At 66.2% G+C, this 21,531-nt stretch overlaps 2 protein-coding genes across 5 annotated transcripts in view; both read right to left on the reverse strand.

The window, feature by feature from the left end:
- The window catches only part of Tmprss9 (transmembrane serine protease 9), a 34,553-nt gene extending 21,714 nt beyond the window's left edge, over positions 1–12,839 (reverse strand). Inside the window, exons 1-2 of the mRNA XM_076852206.2 lie at positions 12,818–12,839; positions 252–446 (exon numbers count right to left, since the gene is read on the reverse strand). Coding sequence (XP_076708321.2) covers positions 252–420 — 169 coding nt within the window. The 5' untranslated portion in view covers positions 421–446; positions 12,818–12,839. The remainder of the gene's footprint in view (positions 1–251; positions 447–12,817) is intronic.
- A 2,432-nt stretch (positions 12,840–15,271) lies between these two features.
- On the reverse strand, positions 15,272–21,520 carry Sppl2b (signal peptide peptidase like 2B). 4 transcript variants are annotated; one of them, XM_077109738.1, is made up of 9 exons: positions 21,429–21,520; positions 20,559–20,675; positions 19,303–19,384; positions 18,934–19,008; positions 18,793–18,855; positions 18,593–18,692; positions 18,165–18,242; positions 17,568–17,728; positions 15,272–16,777 (listed from the first exon to the last, which is right to left on the reverse strand). In XM_077109738.1, exons 2-9 carry the CDS (start codon positions 20,624–20,626, stop codon positions 16,508–16,510), a joined length of 897 nt encoding a protein of 298 aa, XP_076965853.1. In that variant the 5' UTR covers positions 20,627–20,675; positions 21,429–21,520; the 3' UTR covers positions 15,272–16,507. The 4 variants fall into 4 exon arrangements, with proteins under 4 accessions (XP_076965853.1, XP_076965851.1, XP_076965852.1 ...); XM_077109736.1 differs by having other exon boundaries at positions 20,559–20,641; positions 21,429–21,513; XM_077109737.1 differs by having other exon boundaries at positions 16,557–16,777; positions 17,558–17,728; positions 21,429–21,512.
- Positions 21,521–21,531: the final 11 nt, after the last annotated feature.

Below are 21,531 nucleotides of genomic sequence, written 5' to 3' on the forward strand. Positions count from 1 at the left end.
TCCCACCTCACCCCCCTGGGAGACCCCGCCCCAGATGGGGACGCAGATCTCAGGCCCCCCATCGGCCCGGAGAGGAGCCCTGTGCTGCCCTGAGCGGTCCTCAGAGCTCCCCTGACTGGCCCAAGGGTCAGCCTCCACCCACGCTGGGCAGCTCAGCCTCGATCCTGGGGTGGGCAGGGACTCCCCGGAGCTGGCGCGGGGCTCCCTGAGGGTCCCTGACTCTGAGAGCCCGGCCAGCCCCCGCCACTCACCCAGAAGGGCTCCCAGGGCGACAGCAAGCAGGCTGGTGGCCGCCACCGTGGCGATCGCGGCTCGGCAGCTCGCGGCTCGGCAGCCTGCGGCTCGGCAGCCCTCGGCGTCCAGAGCCCCCGCGTCCTCCGCTGCCCCAGGCACCAGCTGCAAGTCAGCCGCGGACTCCATGGCAAAGACAGACAGACGGACGCTTCCTGGATGTCGCAGGAAGAGACCCTGTCAGAGCTCAGCTGCTTCCCTCTCCAAGCAAGGGCTGGCTCCCCGGGCAGAGCCCCCGCCCGGCTGCCCGGCTGCCCGCTGGTGGTCCTGCCCAGGGCAGCCAAGGTCCCCGCTGGGGGAGGGCCTGTGTGTTTCCTGCAGGAACTCAGTGGCTCTGAGGGACACAGTCGCAGACTGCGCGAGTCTGAAACAGTCTGCACCCTCTGGAGGCCCAGGGTCGTCCCGTCCCCTCCTCAGCTCCAGGGCCAGCAGCCCAGCAGCCCCGGCTCCCTGGCTCTCACCCTCCTGCCTCCTCCCATGAGGACCCTGAGGTGCCCCTGGGTGACCCCAGCTCTGGGCCTCCCCTGATCCCACTCAGAGCCCTCTGCCCTGGGAGGTGCCACGTCCACAGGCCCTGGGACGAGCTCGGGGACTGCAGCCTGTCACAGGGCGGATGAGCTGACGCAAGGAGAGCGGCCTCCTCGTCCCTGGGCGCTTGGTGTCCCTGTGCCCTGAACTCTCCCCTGATGTGGCCCCAGGCTGTGTGAGCACCCTCGCTCTGCCTGGTCCTCTGAGGGGCCACAGCACCCATGGTGACCTAGTCATTCCTGCCGCACAGGTCCAGCCCGGGATCCTGGCAGGGGGTTCCAACCGTGTCCTTGGAAGGGAGGCTCGGAGGGGAGGCTCGGGGAAGGGAGGCCCGGGAGGGGAGGCCTGGGGAAGGGAGGCTCCGGGAAGGATTTGTGGGCCAGACTCTGTCCCTGGACCAGTGACGCCCATTGCTCTGTGTTCAGAGTCGACTCTGCCACCAGCACCTGGCCTGCAGCCACCTCTGCAGACAGCCCTGTGTCCCCGGAGGGTCCCCTCCTCCCTCTGTCCCTGTGGTGGCTCCCCACAGTGGCATTTGGGGCATGCCGTCCCGCCTTTCTGAGAGTCCCCGGGGACCAAGTTCCAGCGTCCTCCTCATCCATCTCCCTGCGTCCCCCTTGTCCCCAATGCCACCTCCCTGGGTCTCCTCCACTCGCCCCCCATCAGCCTTCTGTGCTGCTTTGCAGACTCCGCGGCCGCCCTCAGTCCTGCTCCCTCTCCCGCCCCAGTCAGCGCGCCTAGAAGCCGCTCCCGGCCACCATGGCTCCCCCCGCCGGTCTGCGGCCCCCACTGCCCAGCAACTGGCTCTCTGGTGGGAAGAAGGAGCCCAATTCTCGCAGGCTGTGGCTTTCCATGGGTGAGCGTCCAGCCACCAGCATGGGCGCCGGGCCAGCTGGGATGGGACCTGAGCTTGCTGGCCACACCGAGAGCTGTGATGAAGCGGCCAGTCTCAGGCCACAGCCAGGGCCAGCACCTCTGCCGTGGAGGACCGGGGTGAGTCCCTCCCCTCCGAGGCCAAGCAGAGCTGGAGCCCCCAGCCACAGGAGAGCAGCGTCCAGCCTGGCCCCTCGTGCTGCCTCGACGACGCTGGTGGCACGTGGGGTCAGGAAGCCGCGTGGAATGCTGCCCAGGGGGCCTCCACCACAGCCAGAAAGGAACCGAGTCTCAGTCCACCAACCCCAAGGAACCGAGTCCAGCCTCCGATAACCCCACAGAGGACCTGGGCAGAGGGCCCAGCTCAGCCAGATGCCCGGCCCCAGAGACCAAGACGTCGAGGTGAGTGTCGCTCTAGGGCACCAACCTGTGCTCTCCCCACTCCTGGGGGGTGCCCGCCTGCCCTCCTTTCCTTGTCATTCATTCAGCCCTGGGGCGACCCAGGGGAGCTCTGCACCCGAGACACACCCCCTTCCATTTTTATTTTTTATTTTGAAGCAGGGTCTTGCTAAGTTGCTGAGGCTGGCCTCTCAAACTTCCCATCCTCCTGCCTCAGCCTCCTGAGTCACTGGGATGACGGCATGACCACTCAATCTGGTGTCTTTATTTTGTTTTAAAGAGTTAGGGCTGGGCTGGGGCTCAGGGGCAGAGCGTGTGCCTAGCACGTGGGAGACACTGGGTTCCATTCTCAGCACCACGTAAAAATAAAAAATAAGGATTTTTTAAAAATAGTCTAATTGGCTGTATTTTCAGTTCTAGAATCGGGTAGCGCTTCCGAGAAGAGTGAGTGTCCCTGTTTTTTAGAGAATGAAGAACCGGAGCCATCACAAGAGTCCTGCTTTCTAAACCCTTTCTCTCAGTTCCAGATACTCTGAGGCTGCGGGGATTCGCCTGAGCCAGGATTGCAGACCGGCCACACAGACCCTGACCAAAGGCAAGGCAAGGAGCGATGCTGGGTAGCCCAGTGGTCAGCGCCTGGCCAGCAGGCACGAGGCCTGGGCTCCACCCCGCCCTGAGGACAAAGGAGAGGAAAGAAAATCTTAAGGCGGGGCGGCCTTCAGTGGGTAGGCGGGCAGGGAGGACCAGCGAGGCCCGGAGGGTCAGCACGGCAGCCCTGGCCTCCGGCTCGCCCCCCTGCCTGGCACTCCCTGCTCGCCAGGCCGCTGTGCGGAGCTCTGGGTCTGCTGGGCGCGTCGGGGGGCCTGGGACGTGGCCTCGCCAGTGTTTGCCGCCCCATCCTTGTCCACTCACCAGATCCTGCCCACCTGTGCCCCTGGCCCAGGGAGTCCCTGTCCAGCACGAGGGTAAGGCCTGTGGGTGGGGCCCAGGCCTGCCTCAGCTGGCCCTGCCCGTGGCGGGACAGTCCTCCCCTGGCCTGCGACACCCCAGAACCCAGGGAACAAGCCCATTCTGCTTTCCCGATGGGACCCACAGAGGCGCCCCGGGGTGGGCTGCCGTGGAGGCCCCGGGCCCCTGGGCGGCCTGGCACCCGTCGAAGCCGCCCCCTGAGAACTCAAAAGCAGACAAGCTTCACACTTGCGGCCCTGGACGGTAAATCCGTGTGTCCATCCTGTGAGCCGGGGGCCCAGTTGCCTGGTCAGAAAACATTCTGGGTGTCCTGCCAAGGTCTCTAAGACACGACGGGCAGCCAGGCGCAGCGGCCACTCCTGTCACCCCAGCGTCTCGGGAGGCCGAGGCTGGAGGATCGCGAGTTCAAAGCCCGCCTCAGCAGTGCAGCGACCTCGACGCAACGCAGCGAGACCCAACTCAAAGGACAACTTAAAAAGGGCCAGGACTGCGTGCTCCGTGGCCGAGAGCCCTGGTTCCGTCCCTGGTACCCAAAATGGCCAACTCTGTCTGGGGGCCCTGGGCAGCGGACCCGCCCTGCACAGCCCAGGCCCGCAGCCCACAGGCCGCAGGAGCCCGGCCCCTCCCCCATCGGCGACCTCGGGTGGCTGGAATCTCGGAACATGTCCCCGAGCCACCCAGGGTGACACATCCTCACGGGGTGGGCACTACACAAGGTGTGAGTGTCCAGTTGGCATTCGTGGGGCTGCTGGGGGTGACCCACAGACGCTGAGGTGCTGTGGGGGCTGTCCTTTCGATAGCTCTGCGTCTGGGGGACCTCGTCCCAGGGTGGCCGTGAATGTGTGTCTGGTGCGACGTGGGGCCAGCCCAGGGAGGCGCAGTCGCTGTGCAGGCCGTTCCCCTGAGTCCAGGCCCCTGTGGACACTTCGTGTTCACGGTGACGCTGGTGACCGCTCTGGGGACCAGCCTCAGGATCCTGTCCTCAGGGGAGCACGTCCTGCTGAGAGGGCAGGGAGATGGGGGGCCGCCTGCCCTGGCCTTCACCTCAACCTGGAGGAGGCCCTCACAGGAGCCCGGGTCTCTGAGGAGCCTTGAGGGGCTCTCTCAGGGACAAAGGGCCCCAGGATCCCCTGTGGGGTTGGGGCTGGGAGCTCGAGTTCCCGGGGTAGCTCACTGCCACCCGCCGCTGCGCTCCCCGCCCAGGCGCTCTGAGGACACCTGTGTTCTCTGGACCGTCCTGTCGTCACCTCACTGGCCACAGAATGGACGCCACTCTCATTCAGCAGGGAACAGACGCGCCATTGATTCAGCCGCCCCCTCCGGGCAGTGGGCAGGCGAGGCACACAGTGGCCTGGGGAGAGCCCCCGCCTCACCTGTGCGCAGAGCCCTGACCTGGGCGGCGGGGAGGCTGCCGGGAGCTGGAGCCGAGACTGTGGGCGCCTGGGAGGGGCTCGGCAGGACCCCGGGGCCTGCGCCTGTGGGCAGGCATAGCCACCGGGCTCCCTCCCTCCCTCCCTCTTCTTTGGGGACAGTTGTTTCCTAAGTGGCCCAGGCTGGCTTCACATCTGCCGTCCTCCTGCCTTGGCCCCCTGAGTCGCGGGATGGCCGGTGCGGCTGCCTGGCACCCAGCTGGGCCAGGGATTTTTAACAGGGCAACGCTGTCCCCCGGGCCTGAGCCACACTGGGGACGTATGTGGTGTCATGACCCGGGGCCCGGCCTGGAGAGGTGGAGACGGGGACGCTGCCCACCACCCTCAGGCCGGGAAGGCACCCCAGGAGCCACGGCCTGCGCCCCACTGGGGTTCTCTGGGGGACGCTTCACTACTGCCCGTCCAGCCCGAAAGGAGAAAGAAAGACGCGGGGCAGGGGGGGATGAGGGCTCTAGAAGGTTCCAGGGCGCTGGGCTGCTGGGCTGTGCTGGGCCCCGTGTCTCCTGGGGCCAGCTGGGGAGGGGCGGGCCCAGGAGGAGCCAGGGCGGGCAGGACGCACACCACCTCCTGGGTCAGCGCCCAGGCGGGGCTTCGCGGCTAGAGGACGCTCAGTTTTGCATAAACCTAGAAAGCTCCTGCCCACGGCTCCTGACCCTCCCACCCACACCAGGTGACCCACAGCCCAGGGTGCACAGGATGACCGTGCCTGCCCCAGAAAGCCCCTGAGGGCCGGCGGGCGACTCAGGGCCGAGGGCGGGGACCCTCAGCACCAGGTTCCAACAAATAAGTGAACCCAAGCGTCGCGTCACCTCCAGCTGGGAACTGGGGGAAGGAAAGAAGCCCTTAACTCCTGACGGTCGTGCCTGGACACGGTCCATCCAGAATCACATGTTCCCAGCGTCCACGCATCTGCGCGCCCGGCCGCCCAAGCCCATAGTGCCCTCTCCTCCACCCCTCCACCCTGTCCATCACTAAGGCCGGCAGCCACAGGGTTTCTGGGGCTGGGGTCAGCAGACATCTATGCCAAGGATAACCATCTTCAGCTCTGGTCACAGGGTCTCCACACAACTCTGACCTCCACAGGTAGGACACCAGCAGCCCAGCCAATGTGCCACCAAGTGGGCATGCAGCGTTCCCACCAGGCTTCCTCGTGAAAGTGGGCAGCTGCCAGGCACCACCATGCACGCCTGCCAACCCGGCCACTGGAGAGGCTGACCCAGGAGTATTGAAAGGTGAAGCTCAGCCTCAGCAACTTAGCAAGACCCTGAGCCACTCAAAGTGTTAAGAGGGCTGTGGAGGTGGCTCCAAGGGTTCAGTCCCCAGGACAAAAACCAAATAAAGTAAAACAAAAGCTGGTACAGACTGGACGCAGCCGCCCCACAGGTGCTGAGCCTGGTCCGGAGCCGTTGGTCTTGACCTCCCAGCACAGGTCAGGACCGCTTCTCACCTGAGCAACCGCACAACCTGGGCCTTGGAGCCAGGACCTGCACTAGGGCTGGAGTGACCTCCCCACACCCCTGCCTCGGGCAATGAACCCCGGGAGGCGCTGAGGGAGCATCTCTTCAGACCCCACCGTCCCACAGACAGCGGGCACTACCCGGGGGAGCAACAGGAGCAGAGCCGTGACTTGGAAGTCGCCTTAGACGTCCTAGCGATTCCGAAATCAAGTATCAGGGATCATGGAAGATGTGAGTATTCTCACAGACGCAAAATGACTCTGAGAATGTTCAACATCACACCAGAAAACAAGGCAGAGCTTCTAGGGACCCAGGAGTTCTCCACGGGGCACCTGGGGTTGAACCAGGTGCTCTGCCACCGAGCCACAGTCCAAAACAGAATTAAGCCCCACTGGAGGGGACAGACGGGGCTGCCCGCGGCGGAGGGGGTCTAGTTCTTGGAATGCAGCAGGTAGAGATGGGGAGCAGTCTCCGGTCACCCGGGGCGGACTGAGCCAGGAGAGCAGCGGGGGATTCCTGGAGCTGTGGACACGCGCTCCTCTGTGCGGGAAGATGACAGGCTCCTCAGCTGAACCCTGCAGCGGGAAGACGCAGAGGAGACTGGGGAAGAAAGCAGGCGTCAGGGCCAGAGGGCGCTGGTGACAGGGGCCGCCGCTTCTCGCCAGAAGCAAAGGGCGCCGAGCTGGGCACCCTGGCCTCTGCCTGGGTCCCAGCAGCTCAGGAGGCTGAGGTGGGAGGCCCCTTGGGCCCAGGAGTCCCTGCCCATCCTGGGCAGCAGTGAGAGCCCGTAGAGAAAGGGAGGGCAGGGGCGAGGAGATGCACAGAAGCCCAGGGGCCCAGTGGACAGTGGTGCCTGCCAGCCAGGCTGCACCCGGCCAGCCCGAAGGCCCAGACTGAGGCACTGGCCTCAAATGGACTTTGCCAAAAAGAGATGGTCAGGATGTCCTTGGGGAGGAGTAAAACCAAAGTCACAAGACGTGGGCCCTCATGCGCGTGCGGGCCCCACCTCTGAGCCTCGTCCCCAGTCCTTCTCTCTCTGAAACAGGTTGCTGCGGCTGGCCTTGAACTACCAGCCTCCTGCTTCAGCCTCCCGAGTCACTGGGTTCACTCAGGTTCCAGCTGAGGTCCTGAGGGTTGATGTCCACGTGTGATTTTGGGAAGGGTGACCGAGATTGGATCTGGAAAGTTCCCCAGAGCCATGTATGAAGGCTTGCCCAGCCCCATGCTGTCGGCTGGGGTGGAGCCTGTGGGCTCTGGTGTGCCCACCTCAGGCCCTTTGCCCTGTACTGAAGACATCTCTGCCACCATGGGAGAGGACAACACTGGCACCGGGCAGAGCTGACCCTGACGGGTGGCCTGTGCCAAGCCTCCGGGTCTGCTGCCAGGCGTGGCCCGGCCCAGGAGTGTTCTGCCCCAGGACCCTCGGTGGTTCCTGCCTCAGAAGGTGCTGGAGGGCAGGGGACAGAGCTTCACTGTGGGGAGACGGGGGCACTTGGGTGGTGCTGGGGACGGCTGCGCGACTGTGACTGCCCACACCCCGAGCTGTGCCCTCAGCCCAGCTACGATGGTCAGCTTTGTGCTGTGTGTGCGTGACTGCAAAATAAAGAGAGAAGACGCAGGGCCACTACCAGACGGTGACATGGGAGAAGGGAGGGCTACAGGGTGACCCTGAAGCCACTGCACTTGGGACCCAGGGACTCTTTCCATCCAGAACCACCCAGCATGTAGAGCACCGGAGCCGGTCCCTGTGGACCAGCAAGGAGACCCAGGGAGACCGGGGCCGTCCTGCCCGTAGCTCCTGACCCCACGCTGCTGCGCTCCTGCCTGCCCGGCCCGCGGAGGGCAGGGGTCACCTCCCGGCGGCCGCAGCCTGGGGAGAGCAGGTGGGGCTCGGGCACAGCTGCCCCCTTTCAAGCAGCTCAGCAAGACCAGGGCAGCTGGGGTCTCCGTGGGCATCTCCCTGGGTGCCGCTGGCTCGGGCCTTGACTGGCGTCCATGTGCCGATCCCCAGAACTGCGGACACATCACCTGTGATGATGGGACTCTACAGACGGCATTCAGTGAAGGGCCCTAAGCTGGTCATGAGGGCCCCGTGGTGTCCTCCTGAGAAGAGGCCAGAGGGCCAGAGTCAGGGCCTGGACACCATGTTGCTGGCCCAGGGGCAGGAGAGGGGGACGGGGACTGTCCTGGGCTGGGGAGCTGAGGGGCGAGGACTATCCCTGGGGTGTTGGGAGGCCCAGTCTGCTGCACCTCGGTTTGGCCAAGATGGCCACCGTCTGGCCGTGGTACCCGTGGCCCTGAGGGAGGGGCTGGGCAGGCAGACGGGGCACTTGATGACTTGGCAGCAGAAGCCCCTTGACAACAGGCCTGGCCTCCCTCTGTCCTGGGGCAGGTGGAAGGTGCTGGCCATGAGAAGGCCGTGTCCTGTCCTCCCTGCAACCTGCCCAGGGTGGCCTCGGCCCCTCTGGGGTGGTGTCGGCTTGTGACTCTTGGGGCCCGTGAAGGACAACACCACTTTGTTGGCCTGGCCTCCCTTTCTTTGAGGAAGGCCTGTCCAGGCCTGGCTAGTCCAGTGAGGTGTCCACCAGTGTTCACCCACCTGGCCACAGACCTGCAGTCGCAGTGCCCACTCCTCCCTCCCCATCAGGGATTGGTCCATACTGGGCCCAGGACCACCAACCACTGTCACCCAAGGCAAAGACCGGTGCTTCTGCTGACCGAGCAGACCCAGGAGCAAAGCCGCAGGAGCAGAAGTGGACATGGAGGGACAGGAGGGACTTCTTAGGGGACCCAGTCTCAGTCTGCCAAGCGGAGAAAGTCCTGGAGATGGACATTGGGTAGCAGCACAGTGTCAAGGCACCCAGGGCCCCTGGACTGTGCTCATACACGGTCAAGTGGCAAGTCCCCTGCCAGGCCACCTGCAGGAGTGGGGCCAGGCGTCGGGGCCAGAGCCACAGCCCTGCCCGAGCGGGAGGCATCCTGGCTGGGAAGCGGTCATCCAGCACCGCATGCAGGACACAGGCGCCGGGTCCTGGGAAACTCCTGGGCTCCTGTCACCTCCCCAGGACGGACACCAGCCTCCTTCACAGGGCCCCCAAAGGCCTCTGCAGACATGGGTACAAAAAGGTCTGGTTGTCTTTGAGGGGAGAACTGAGTTTTTCTAAAGGACGCCCAGCAGCGTGCTGGCCGCCCTCGAAAGCCGACCCAGATCCCCTCCAGCAGCTCTCCCAGGTGGTGGGGCACCAGGCCCAGCGGGAGGCTGGACTGTCCTGACCCGTCGGCACAGACCGGCTCCTCCAGAGCGCCCGCAGCACCCTGCTCCTGGACACGCTGCTGGCCAGGGGAAACCCTCTGAGGTCAGGAGCCGGCACACAGGCGTCTGGTGGCGGAGGCGAATGCCAGCCCCCGGGGTCTCATGGATGGCACTCCCTCCGCCCAGACCTGATGGTCACTGCCCTCTGGACAGCGGTTTTGCCTGAGAGGTGAGCGGGGAAGGTTCTGGAAGACCTCGTGCTGATGACCACAGAGGACACACACCTCCTGGAAGGTCCTCTCTCCCACTGCTGGCAGAGCTGGGGGGGCACCAGGAGGGTGGGCGGCGGGTGCCTGGCCACCGGCGGCCAGCGGAGGGCTGCAGCCACACAGGCTAAGCTACCGCCGGAGCTCGAGAGAAAGCGCATCGGAAAACAGGAGGGACGGGCAGGAGGGAGGCTGCGTCCCACACGCCGCAGGGTGACCCACCGGGCTCCCGAGGGACCTCAGAGAGCTCTGCACCAGGACACAGGGAAAAGACGGGCCTGGGGCGCTCTGCTCTGCCCGCACCCTGCCAGGGCTAGCCCGCAGCACGTGCCCAGGGCCAGGCAAGGCCCCGCCACAGGGCGGCACACAAGCACACTCCATCCCACGGGACCCTAGTCGGGGCCACCCAGGCTGGTCCCACTTTGGCCTTTGTTGGCCGTGGACGGTCTGGAGCCACTGGGCCCCAGGAGGCACACAGCTGTGACTGTGGACCAGCAGGAACAGACAGGTTAGCCCATGTCCTAATGCCACCAGCACTTGCCAGTGTCCTTTCTCACAAAGGACAGAGGGACCCTCAGGCACCAGCCTCCATGAGGACAGCGGGGCCGAGGCCTCAGCGAGGCACCTGGCAGGCCGAGAGCTGAAGGTGTGGGCGAGGATAGAGTATGTGCCGGCAGAAGGGCCACACCTCCCACCCCTCGACCGGAGGCTGAGTCAGGAGGATTGCTGTTGGAGGCCAGCCCTGCCACTCAGTGAAAACCTGTCTCAAAATAAAATAAGAAGGGCTGGGGATGTGGCTCCAGCGGTGGCGCGCTCGCCTGGCATGCGTGCGGCCCGGGTTCGATCCTCAGCACCACATACAAACAGGGATGTTGTGTCCACCGAGAACTAAAAAATAAATATTAAAATTCTCTCTTTCCCTCTCTCTCTCTCTCTCACTCTCTCTTTAAAAAAAAAAAAAAGATAAAATAAAATAAGGACACCTGCACCTATGTACCCCTGCCCCGCCCCACCCAGTCTTTAATGTCTGCCAGCTCCAGCCTGTCACCAGATTGCTGACACAGGTCCACCCGGGGACTGGGCCCTTCCTGGGGTGACTGTGTGGAGAGAGCCGAGGAGACACTGCGATCCCTCCTGAGGGGCACCTGCGTCCCCCACACCCCACTGTGGGACAGAGGGGCCACGCCCACAGCCACCTGGCCACCGCGAAGGGCCAGGCAGCTCTGAGCCCAGGGAGCCTGGGGATGGCAGGCTGCTCCTGAACGGCCTTCCTCCCCGTGTCCCCCCTCGGCAGCTGCCCTGCTGGGGCCTCTCCTGACGCACCCCACGCGCACACCACCAGGTCCCCAGGGAATGCCGTCGTCCTCCGCGACGTCTGGAATCGGCCCCTCGCTGAGCGAGCCAGTCTGCCTGGGGGTCACAGCCTCCCTTCCCCCTCACCTCCCGGGGCCTGACCTTGGTACGGGCCACAGCTCAGACCTCCCCGGGCCACCTGGCCTGTGCCTCCAACACACCAGCCTGGGCCTGGGCCCGACCCCAGGGCCTTGCACGGCTGTGCCCTCTGCTGACCCCATGCAGCCCTGCTCACTGAGTGTCCCCTGGACTTTGCAAGCCTCCTCATGGGACATGCTCAGCTGCAGAGGGTCGTCCATCGCCACTGTCCTTCCCTTTGCAGGTAGTGATTGATTCTTGGAAAAGGGAGCCAGGGAGAGGCCAGCCCAGTTCTCTGAGCTTTGGCTGATGTGCTGGGAGAGAGTCGGCTCCCCTGCATGGCTGGCCGCGCGGGCATGACCCTATCACTGGGCTGCCCGGCCTTCCTGATCCCAGAGCACAGCGGCCACGCCTGCCACCAGCCGTTCGGGAGGCTGAGGCAGGAGGACAGCACATTTGGGGCAGCCTCCTGCTTGTGCCTCTGCCCTCACAGGGCGGTCACCTGCTTGGAGCCCAGGTCAACTGTCACTTTTCACCAACAGTGTCCAGCACCACCGTGGCCTCAGCCTTGCCCCCTTCCGACGCCTGCTCTCCCTCCAAACTTTGTGGCCCGCCTCCCCGAGCGGCTCTTATCTGATCCCAGGTGGTCGGATTCCAGAAACTTCCACCTGTGGCCTCCTATGTTCAGCCCACGGTGGCCGCAGCCTGAGCAGGTGGCCGGCATCTCCCTGTCCCATACACAGGCGCACACCCACGGCACAGCCGCACGCATAGCCACACGCACACCCACAGCACACCTGCAAGCACAATTGCACACACAGCCACACGCACACCCACAGCACACCTGCAAGCACAATTGCACACACAGCCACACGCACACCCGAATGCACACCCACACGCACACTCACAGCACACCTGCAAGCACAACTGCACACACAGCCACACGCACACCTGAATGCACACCCACACGCACACTCACAGCACACCTGCACGCACAACTGCACACACAGCCACACGCACACCCGCACGCACATCCGAATGCACACCCACATGCACAGCCGCACGCACAGCTGCACACCACCAAACACACCAACATGGGACCCCCCCAGAAGCATAATCCCAACCACATGAGGCATGGCCGCCACACGATGCCCGGATCCACGGTGCCCAGACATACGGCCACACGTCACACAGACTTGACTGCACCAGCCACACAGAATCACACGCACAGCTCCACATGGGACCTCACGGTCACACGCAGCCAGCCAGGGCCGCTGGCCAGCAGGGTGGGGTCAGTGGCTTGGGCGGCACGAGGCCGTTCTTAGAGGGTGAGTCCTGTCAAGGCCCCGTCCTCAGTGCCCCAAGCTGCGCCCTGACAGGGACGGGGCCACCCAGTGTCCTGAGCTGGGCCCCTGTGGTGCCTCCCCTGGGGCCAGGCCAGGACCCAGCCCTGCACCTCCTGGGCACGGCCCCCGGGCCCCTCCGCTCCTCAGCCCGCAGGTGGGCAGCGGCACTGACTTGGGACGTTCATGGAGCCGGGAGCCCCTCCCTGCAGGCCTCTGACCACATCCTCCTCAGGGCCACCCGGGTCTCTGGCACCTTCACCCTGCGGCATCTGAGGCCCAGCCCTGGCAGGGCGGGTGTGGGGCCAGGGCTGGGTCAGAGCCAGCCTGGGCCTCCTCCAGAGCCCCTGGCTCCGGACGCTGCTGGGCCACCCACCTGCTCTGGGCACCTTTGTGGGTAGAGGACCCGAAAGCTGGGCGCAGAGGCCTGGGAGTCCTGCCCCCTCTACACGGTCCGCCCTGACCAGGGCCCCAGGCTGGTCACCCGCACCCCCGACCAGCCCACGACCCCTGTGCAGCCTGCACACTCTGGCCAGCGCAGCCCTGGTGTCCCCTGCGGCCAGGGCAGCCGACTCACCCACGCTCAAGCCGAGGATGCACTGCAGCCCAGCAGGTGCGGCCGACTGGAGGGCAGCCGGCGGGCGGCTCTGGCAGGCTCCGCCCCTCTCCTCCCACCTGACTCGGGCCAAGCCCCTTCCCTGAGGAGCCAACTCCCTGGGTCAGGCTCTGCCAGGGGAGTCCTGCCGCCCCGGATCCCACTGGAGCTGGGCCAAGGTCAGAAGTGGCCACAGTCAAGAGGGTGTCTATCCCCAGTCAGTCGGGCTGCTGCGCGGCCCCCCCGAGCAGGCCCAGTAGACAGGGCGGGAGGGGTGCTCCTGAGGGCTCAGGGTGACCCCAGGAAGCAGGGGCACTGATGGACAGGGATGTGCATGAATCAGGGACAGCCATGCTTCTCTGGCACTGGGGTTGAGCCCGGGAACACTCGAGGGCACACCAAGTTGTCGAGGCTGGCCTCAGTCGTGATCCTCCCGCCTCAGCCTCCAGAGCTGCTGGGACGACAGGTGTGCACCATGGCACTGGCCACATTCACCCTTTATTCACCAGGGTCACTTTCCCGTGTCCCCCGTCTGGGCCCCGTCTGGTCCCACATGACATCAGTGCTCACGTCCCCTTGGCTCCTCTGGGCTGTGGTCACTTCTCAGACTGTCCTTGCTTCTGAGGCCCTGGGCATTTGGGGCTGTCAGGAGTCTGGTGTGGCCCTGCATCAGGACTTGCCTGGTGGTCTCCTCAGGACGGACGGTTCCACAGCTCTTGGCACAGTGCCACTGCCACTTGGCTCTGCCTCCTGTTGGTCCCCGGGTGCTGTCCCCCCCGCTGCTCTTGGGGACAGGCTCTGGTCTCGGGCTGTGCTGGGGTTTGTTGGAGCCGCCTTCAGGCTGCCGTAGCACACATCTGTGACCTACAAGGTGACCCTGCAGCCATGACGCCGTCCAGCAAGCCGGCAGGTGGTGCCACCTTCCACTCCCCCTGCCCCCCAAACCCCTCCCCCACCAACAGGTCGGGCACCACATCCTGGCTCTGGCCCAACTCCTGGGCCAGGCTCCCGGCTGCTAGTGCTGGACAGGAGCATGGCCCTGTCCCGGGACGACCCTGTCCCTGGACGACTGGACAGCTGTGCCAGGAGCAGCTGCAACCCCAGGAGCTGGCCACACAGCTCAGGCGGCAGGGTGCCCAGCAGGGGCCCTTCCTCTCCCCAGAACCCAGGCAGGCCCTGGCCGCCTGATGACATCTCATAGTCCCCCTTGCCCACCGTGCCCCGGGACCTGCCACCTCTCCCGCTGGACACCCGGGGACTGGAAGACTCCTCCAGGGTCCCCCAGGCTCCATGGGTCACCTCCTCCAGGCACCTTTCCTAGGCTGCCCTCAAGACCAGCAGGGTCCTCCCCCAGGTGACCCCAAGTCCTCTGAGTCAACTGATGCCCTGTCCCTGTCGCACAGGCTGCAGGATGCCACCGGGGGCAGCTCTGGGCCTCGGAGGCACATGCAGCGTTTTCTGTCCCCAGCACAGAGCAGGTGCTCGGCCAAGGCTGGTGGTGTTGGGGAAACAGGTGGGGGAGGTGGAGGGCGGCTGTGTGGACGGAGGCGTGGGTGCGCAGTGGGGACAGGCAGCTGTCCCTCCTGCAGGCTTTCCCCTCACAGGCCCCGCTGGCCGGCCACCCCCACCATGCCATGGCTCCTGGGGTCCCCAAGCTCCTGCCCACAGGTCTCCATGCACCAGTGACCACCATCCCCGAGCGGGGTGGAGGCCAGGCCCCTCAGCTGCTGTGCCTGCCGGAGGGCAGGGGACAGGCTGGGCAACCCGCCCAGGACCAGGGGCCTGTGTGGCCCTTCTCACAGGTAGGACCGGCCACTGTGGAGAACTTGCACACGGCCTGGATGCCTCAGCGGACTCCGCGGTGTGGGGGTGTCACCGGCTCGCCAAGCAGGCCACCGGCTCACACTGGCAGGCACGCTGCCCTGGGGGCCACAGGAGGCCACCCTCCTGCAGGACAGGGCCTGAGCCCCACCTGGCACCCCTATGTTCGAGTCCCAGGGCAAGGTCGTGTTACTCTGCCCAAGGGGGCCAACGCTGGCAGAGCTGGCACCCCTCTCCCACGGGCAGGAGGGCCTGGAGGCAGGTGGCCCAGCGAGGGTCGGGGCTCTCGCTGCCCCTGCCCAGGTCTCCATGTTTTCAGGATAATGTGGTCTTGGTCTGAAGGTCGGAAGACACTTGTGACCCGTGAAGATGCCCCAGGACACATCCCAGGCCCTGTGTCCCTCCAAGTGGCAGCAGAGCAGAGCAGCAGCACGCAGCCCTCAGGGCAGGCCACATGGACAGCCACAGCCACGCAGGGGCCCTGACTTGACTCCCCTCAGGGTGCAGTCATGGCTGACGAAGTCCAGGGCCCCTGCACCTGCGCAGTGCTCTGAACACAGCAGTGGACATGGCCACCTCCTGCCCACAGCTCACCACCCCACAGCAGGGCCAGTGGCAGATACCAAAAGCGACATTTAATCCTCAGTCAACAGAAGAAGCAAGGCCAACCCCGAGTGGCGCTTGCCTGGGAAGTCCACCCTGGTCCACCCCGGCCTGAGGACGTGGCCCCGCCCCGCCCCGGGTGGCTCAGGGTGCAGACTGAGTGCAGAAGCAGCCGCCTGCCCCCGGGTCCCACCCAGCACCTCGGCGTCCAGAGGAACCGCTGCTCTTGGCCAAGCTTGCCCCTCCGGGACAGGAGTGGCTGAGGCGCTGACGGTGGCTTTCAGGGAGGGCCATCCTCGTCCTCTCCCTGGAGGCAGACGCGCTCGCCGTCTGCAGTGCTGGCGTACCTGCCCTGGGCAGGGGCCACGTGGGGACGCACGCAGGCTGCAGGAGGCCAGGCTCCGTTGCCTTCCTGGCCTGCATAGGGGACGTGCAGCGTGACGCAGCCCCAGCGGCCACACCTGGGCCAGCTCCAGGTCAGGCCCCTGTCAGTCGATGAGGTAGAGGGCAGAAGCCAGCTCTGGGTCATCCTCGCACCTTCCAGAAGCCCCTCCACAGAGGAGGCGCCAGGTGCCACGCTGACACTTGTGACTCATGAAGACTGGGCCCTCGGCCAGTCCTACTCCCCAGCTCCAGGACGCTGGTGCCCGGCCTGCTCCACGGGGCAGACTCGCGTGCCACCGGCTGACGGCCCTGCTGGGGACCGCTGTCTTCACCTAAGCCTTGCTCGCCACCCCCAGCCCCACGGGCCCCGTCCCTCAGGCCCCCGTCCCTCGGGCCTCGGCTGGAGCCCCGGGATGTGGCTGCTTCCTGCCCCAGGGGCCACGGCTCCTGGCACCTGGTCCAGGGGTCTCAGGAGTCAGCCCGTCAGAGCAGTCCTGCAGGGAGAGCCCGGGGCAGCAGGAGGGAAGCACCAAATGCAGGGACCTGGGCAGCGCCCACTGGGCTCCAGAGAGCACAAGCACCCCTCGTGGAACCAGGAGGAGGACCCAAAGGAAGACTGCAGGGCTGGCAGGCAGGGCAGCCAAGCAGGCGGAGCCGCTGGAGAGGGCCAGGGGCGGCTGCAGCGGGGGCAGGCGGGGGGAGGGGCTGCGGGAACCTTGCCGGGCACTGAGCACCATGTAGGAGGGGGCCCGGCACAGGCCTTTCCAGTGGGCGGTGGCACCCACGTCTGCTGCAGACACAGGCAGCCCCAGCATCTTGGTGTGACGTGGCGGCCGCGAGGCTCCAGAGCCGTGCACCTTCTCCCTAGGCCAAGGTCCCCGGCTGGGCTGTGGGGCTGGGCTGGGCCTGGCCTGTGGATTCTGGGGTGCTGCTGTCCGGGATCTTGGGCTCCTGGGCAGGGGCTGCTGCCCCCATCTCCTCAGGTGTGGACGGTTCCTGGGGCTTCTCAGGGGGCACAGGGGACCTGACTGGTTCTTGGCTGGCAGACTGTGGTGACAGCGGGGCGTCTGAGTCCTTCGGAGGCTGTGGACTGTCGGCAGGAGCCGGTGCCCACTGGGTCTGAGGTAGGTCTTTCTGCGGAAGAGAGGTGTTTGATGAGAGGGACAGGCACCCCTGTCCCTTGGCAGGGACAGCAAACCCGTGAGGCCCATGGATGACAGAGTAGTGCAGGGGGTCAGCAGAGTGGCCATCCCCAAAGGTACAGATCCAGTTGCACAGGAGGCCGTCAGTAGAGGGCTAGGGTGCTGGGACCACAGGTGACAGCCCTGCCCACCAGCACAGGGGCTGCAGGAGCCACCACAGCTCCTGGGGTCCAGGGCAAATGGCTGCAAAGCCTTTGGGGACCTCTCGGCCCAGCCTCAGCCCGAGGCCTGGCCTGCCCCTGACCCTCCAGGGACCAACCGACTCACTCTGGGGGCAAGGCTGACCCTGGGACAGCCCCTGCAGGATGCGGGCACCAGCGCCAAGCCCTGGTGCCAGCCAAGGGTCAGTGGGTGTCAGGAATGACCTGCTCTTGCCCCAGGGGAGCCCGACACAAGGCACACCCGCTGTGAGCGGCCCACTGACACCCACTGCCTGGACCCCCAGGGCAGGCGCCCACCGGGCCTGTCCTCAATGGCAGAAGCGGAGGCCAGCGCCCCCGCACAGGCAGAGCTGTGCTTGAAGGGGCGACCCTGGCAGGGGAAGCGTCAGCACGGGCAGCAGCGCAGCCTCAGTTGTGCCCAGGCCACACGAACACGCCCAGAGCGTGCCCTTGCAGGAGCGGGACCCCACCAGGGGCCCGGTGGAGCAGGGGTCTCACTCAACTGTGGCCCAGTGAGGGCTTGGGGCGGACTCCGCAGAGTCAGAGCAAACCCGTATTCACCGCAAAGCCGCTGCCCGTCCAGAAGGCGCCCAGCTCCCGGCGCCACAGCGCCACCAGGCAGCTCGTCACCAGAGTGCAGGGCACCAGGTAGAGGAGGGCGGGCTGGCCACGCTGCATGAGTGCCAGTGCCACAAACGTCACCAGGAGGCCAATGCCATAGGCTGCAGGGACAGACGGGGTGTCACCTTGGCCTGGCCAGGATCCCTCCTGCCCCTCCCGGGAACATGCTGGGCAGGGGCAGAACCAGAGAGCAAGGCCGCGAGGGCACTGAGGTGGCACTGCGGGCAGCAGGGTCTGGCTGCTCTGGGTGGGTGTGAAGAGCGGCTGCAAGGGGCTGCCTCCCTGGAGCAGGAGGGCACAGTTGGCGACCAGGAAGTCCACACATGTGCAGAGGCAGGACAGCACTACAAGGTGCGGCCCAGCCTGGGGACAGTCACACTCACGGCACCTCGTGTGAGGGCTCTGTGACAGAGCAGGCAAAGGGGACCCAGGAAGAAAACCACATGGGTCTGCCCAGCTGCCCAGCTCGAGGCCCCCAGAACAAAGGACAGACTCAGGCCCAGGGGCTGCGGCTGCCCAGCGCAGTGTGGTGCCTACCCACGGTGCAGGCCACAAAGTAGACCCGGGAGGACTGTGCCTGGATGTCGAACCTGTGGCAGTAGGCCACCAGCAGCCCTGCGGAGAGGACGGCGTGGACGCGGCTTACCTGGGGCCCCACTGTGGCCGGCCTGGGACTGTCAGGTGTCCCCAGGACCTGGGCCTGCAGTGTGCCACAGCAGCTGCCCAGCATGAGAGCCACACCCAGATGCAGGGGCGCAGCGGGAGGGACAAGGACCTGCCTCTGTCCCTGGGCAGCAGCCCCAGGCTGCCCACACCGCATGCCTGCCCTGCCAGACCCCCACCCGCTATTCCCAGGGCAGCCCTGACTGCTGGGGCTGGGGTCAGGCTCCCTGTCACGGGAGGCACCAGGCCCAGCTCTGGGGATGTCCCACAGCACCGCCCTCGGGGAACCTGCCAGCCCCAACCTGGCACCAGGATGTCTCCAAAGCCCAGGAGGGAGAAGGGCCGGTCACACAGGGCCAGTGGCGAGGCATTCAGCCTGGGCACCTTCAGGACCATGGGCAGCTGCACAGGAAGAGAAGGGAAGCCTCTCCAGACCATGCGCCGCGCCCAGCACGGCCCACGCCACCACCTGCGGCCCCAGGCCCAGCAGTCAGGTACGTACCTTCTCACGAGTGGCCGAGTCCGAGGGCCCGGTGGCCACCTCCACCATGATGCTGTTCCCGCTCTGCAGGGGAAGGGGCGCGTCGGGGCGGGGAGGAGGAGCAGGGCGGGGTGGGGGGTGGGGGTGGGCAGTGGCGCCTACCTTGGTCAGGAAGGGTGTGACGAAGACGAAGAAGACGTCATAGACGAAGAGCACCAGCAGCAGCAGCGTGCAGGCCTGCGGGCGGGACACCTGCGCTGCACGGCTGCCAGGCCCCGGGCTCTGCACACCCAGGACGCAGCCCTCGCAGGGAGGCAAGGAAGGGGCTGTGGCCAGGCCACAGGCAGGGGCGGGGGCGGGGGCAGGGGCAGGGGCAGGGGGCAGGGGGCAGGGCCAAACCCGCGGCTGCAGGGGCCTGGCAGCAACAGCTCTTCATGAGTCCCCACTCAGGGCCCCTAAGGCCACGGGCCACTCTGCAGTGGGGACCTGGCACCACCAGGGCTTGCGACGCCCAGGACCGCCCCGCCTCACCTTGAACGTGGGGAGACGGACAGTCCTGAGCATGTAGAGGCAGAAGGCCACACCCAGCGTATCCTGCAGGACCCACGCCCACCTGGAAGGAAGGTGCTCTGCTGACCCACCTGCCCCCCACCCCCCACCCCCACCCCAGTGCCCACAGGGCTGCACCTGGTCCTCAGCCACCAGGCAGCCAGGCTGCACACCTCCAGGAGCAGCCCCCCTCCTCGCCTGGCCAGGGCTGGGAGGCTGCTTGCAGGGGTGACGTCACAGTCTCCCCACAGAGTAGGGGGCCGTGGGGGGACCCCGCAGCTGCTGCACTAGGTGCTATTTATAAGAGAGAATCTTGTGCCCAGCCAGGCTCGATATCACCCCCTGGTCCCTGGGAGAGCAACGGACCCTGGGGACAGGCCTTGGGGACGAGGCATGTAGTCAGGTGCCAAAGGACAAAACAAGGTGGCCTCCCACTCCACCCCCTCCCATCCCAACCTCACACCCCCCACCCCACCTGCAGGCTTGCCAGCTGCCTGCAGAACGGTCCCCCCAAGCCGAACACAATGAGATCATCTCCCCTCCGTGGCAGCTTGGGACAGCCACTGCTGCACCAGGTGCGGGGACAGCAGGGTTCCACTCCTGGCAGTGGATGGCTTCCCGGCTGCATCCAACCCCTTGGCTCCCGTTCCCTTTGTCCACAAAGGACTCAGGTATCTCCACCTCTCCCCTCTGGCACTTCAACCTGCTGTGGCTCCGAGTGGCACTGAAGCCAGAGGCGCCTGGCTGCTTCAAGGAAAGCTCAGGGCCCCGCCAGGTGGTTTCAGGCACAGCGGTGGGAGCGGGTGGGGCCAGGCCAGCTGTCCCTGGGCCATAGCATGGGCACTCCCCTGCTCAGGGAGGTGAGCTGGTGGTTGGGAAGCAAGAGAGAGGGAGAGGGGCCGAGGGCGGTGTGCACAGGGCTCCCTCAGGTGGGGCACGGGGCCACGATGGGGATGGGGGACCGAGGGCGGCTCTGGGCCAGCGCCCCCCTTCCCCTGGCTGTGCAGGAGGACAGGGTGCCTGGGGCATCTCTATCCAGGTTCCAATCAGGGCGGTGGCACCCAGCCAAACCCAGGTGAAACTGGATGCGGGGCAGGGGCGCCACAGGGGCCGCAATTAGGCCAGGAGAGCAGAGCCGGTGCCCTCACGCTGAGGCTGAAGCGGCTCCAGCCGGGGTGGCTGCAGGAGCCCGGCCTGGAGCACCTGAGGACAGGGCCCTGCAGGGAGGAAGGACGTACTGGTCCTCGTTGCGGAAGACGCCCCACACCACGCTGACGGCGATGCAGAGGAGAGCCAGGAGCAGCATGCGGGCCTGCGGGCGCTTGTGGAAGTAGGGCAGGCTGTTGTCGGGGACCCTGGGGAGGGGCACCCATCAGCACCAGGAACCCACCCTCAGCCCTCCCTGCCGCCCCACCCAGACCCACTCGGCTGCCTGCCCGCCTCACCCACGGTGCTGCAGGCCCTGTGGAGGCGCCCAGGGTCCTCCTGCCCACCTCCTGCCCTGACAGGCTTGACACCCCCTCAGGGTGACTGCACAGGAGTCCCATGGGCGGTGCAGGGCCTGGAAGAGCCACAGAAGCCCTCCACCCAGCCCCTCTCCTTGGGCAGTGCCCCAGGTGCCGGTCCTCCACACACGCATCCCACCTGGTCTACAGCGGCCCTCTCTGGAGCTCCTGGGCTCTGGCCCTCAGCCTGCCAGGTGCCCTGAGTAGGCCTGGCTACTACCCACTGGAGCCCCACAGGCCGAGGCCCCAGGCAGCCGGCTGAACTTGGTACCTCCCTGCCCCTCACAGTGACCCTGCGGCCTGGACACCTACGGCCGTGTACCTAGGGCAAGGGAACCCTGTTCCTGCTGTGTCCCCCACTGCCTTGGTCCTGGTGGGCCCTGCTGACAGCCTTGTGCTGGACAGTATGCGAGAGGGACGCTGTCTGGGTACGTGGGGACCTGAGAACCAGCACCCACCTCTCAGCCCTGCCCTGAATTGCAGAGAGACAGGTGGGCACAGGAGGGAGGGGTCCTGGCCGTCAGCAGGCAAAACCTGGCGCTTCAGGGCTGGGATGTGGACCACGATGCCTGTGGGGTACCTGCATCCCTCCGTGCAGCTCACCTGCACTCGCAGAAGGGCAGCCGGCGCACGCAGGGGGCCAGGCAGCTGTAGAGTCCGGTGGAGGAGGCCAGGCAGAAGATCCCGATGATGGCATAGACTGCGG

The sequence above is a fragment of the Callospermophilus lateralis genome, chromosome 1 (assembly GCF_048772815.1).
Source record: "Callospermophilus lateralis isolate mCalLat2 chromosome 1, mCalLat2.hap1, whole genome shotgun sequence".
Classification (NCBI taxonomy): domain Eukaryota; kingdom Metazoa; phylum Chordata; class Mammalia; order Rodentia; family Sciuridae; genus Callospermophilus; species Callospermophilus lateralis.

What these genes read in the sequence shown, in the direction of transcription:
- Sppl2b (XM_077109738.1), bottom strand. Translation starts at nt 20,626, where the DNA reads ATGCTGCTCCTGGCTCTCCTCTGCATCGCCGTCAGCGTGGTGTGGGGC. An exon ending in TGGAGACATCCTGGTGCCAG is followed by an intron (nt 18,243 to 18,592) that starts GTTGGGGCTGGC and finishes TCCTCTCCGCAG; the next exon opens with GGCTGCTGGTGGCCTACTGC. An exon ending in CTTTGTGGCCTGCACCGTGG is followed by an intron (nt 17,729 to 18,164) that starts GTAGGCACCACA and finishes CTGTCCCTGCAG; the next exon opens with CCTATGGCATTGGCCTCCTG.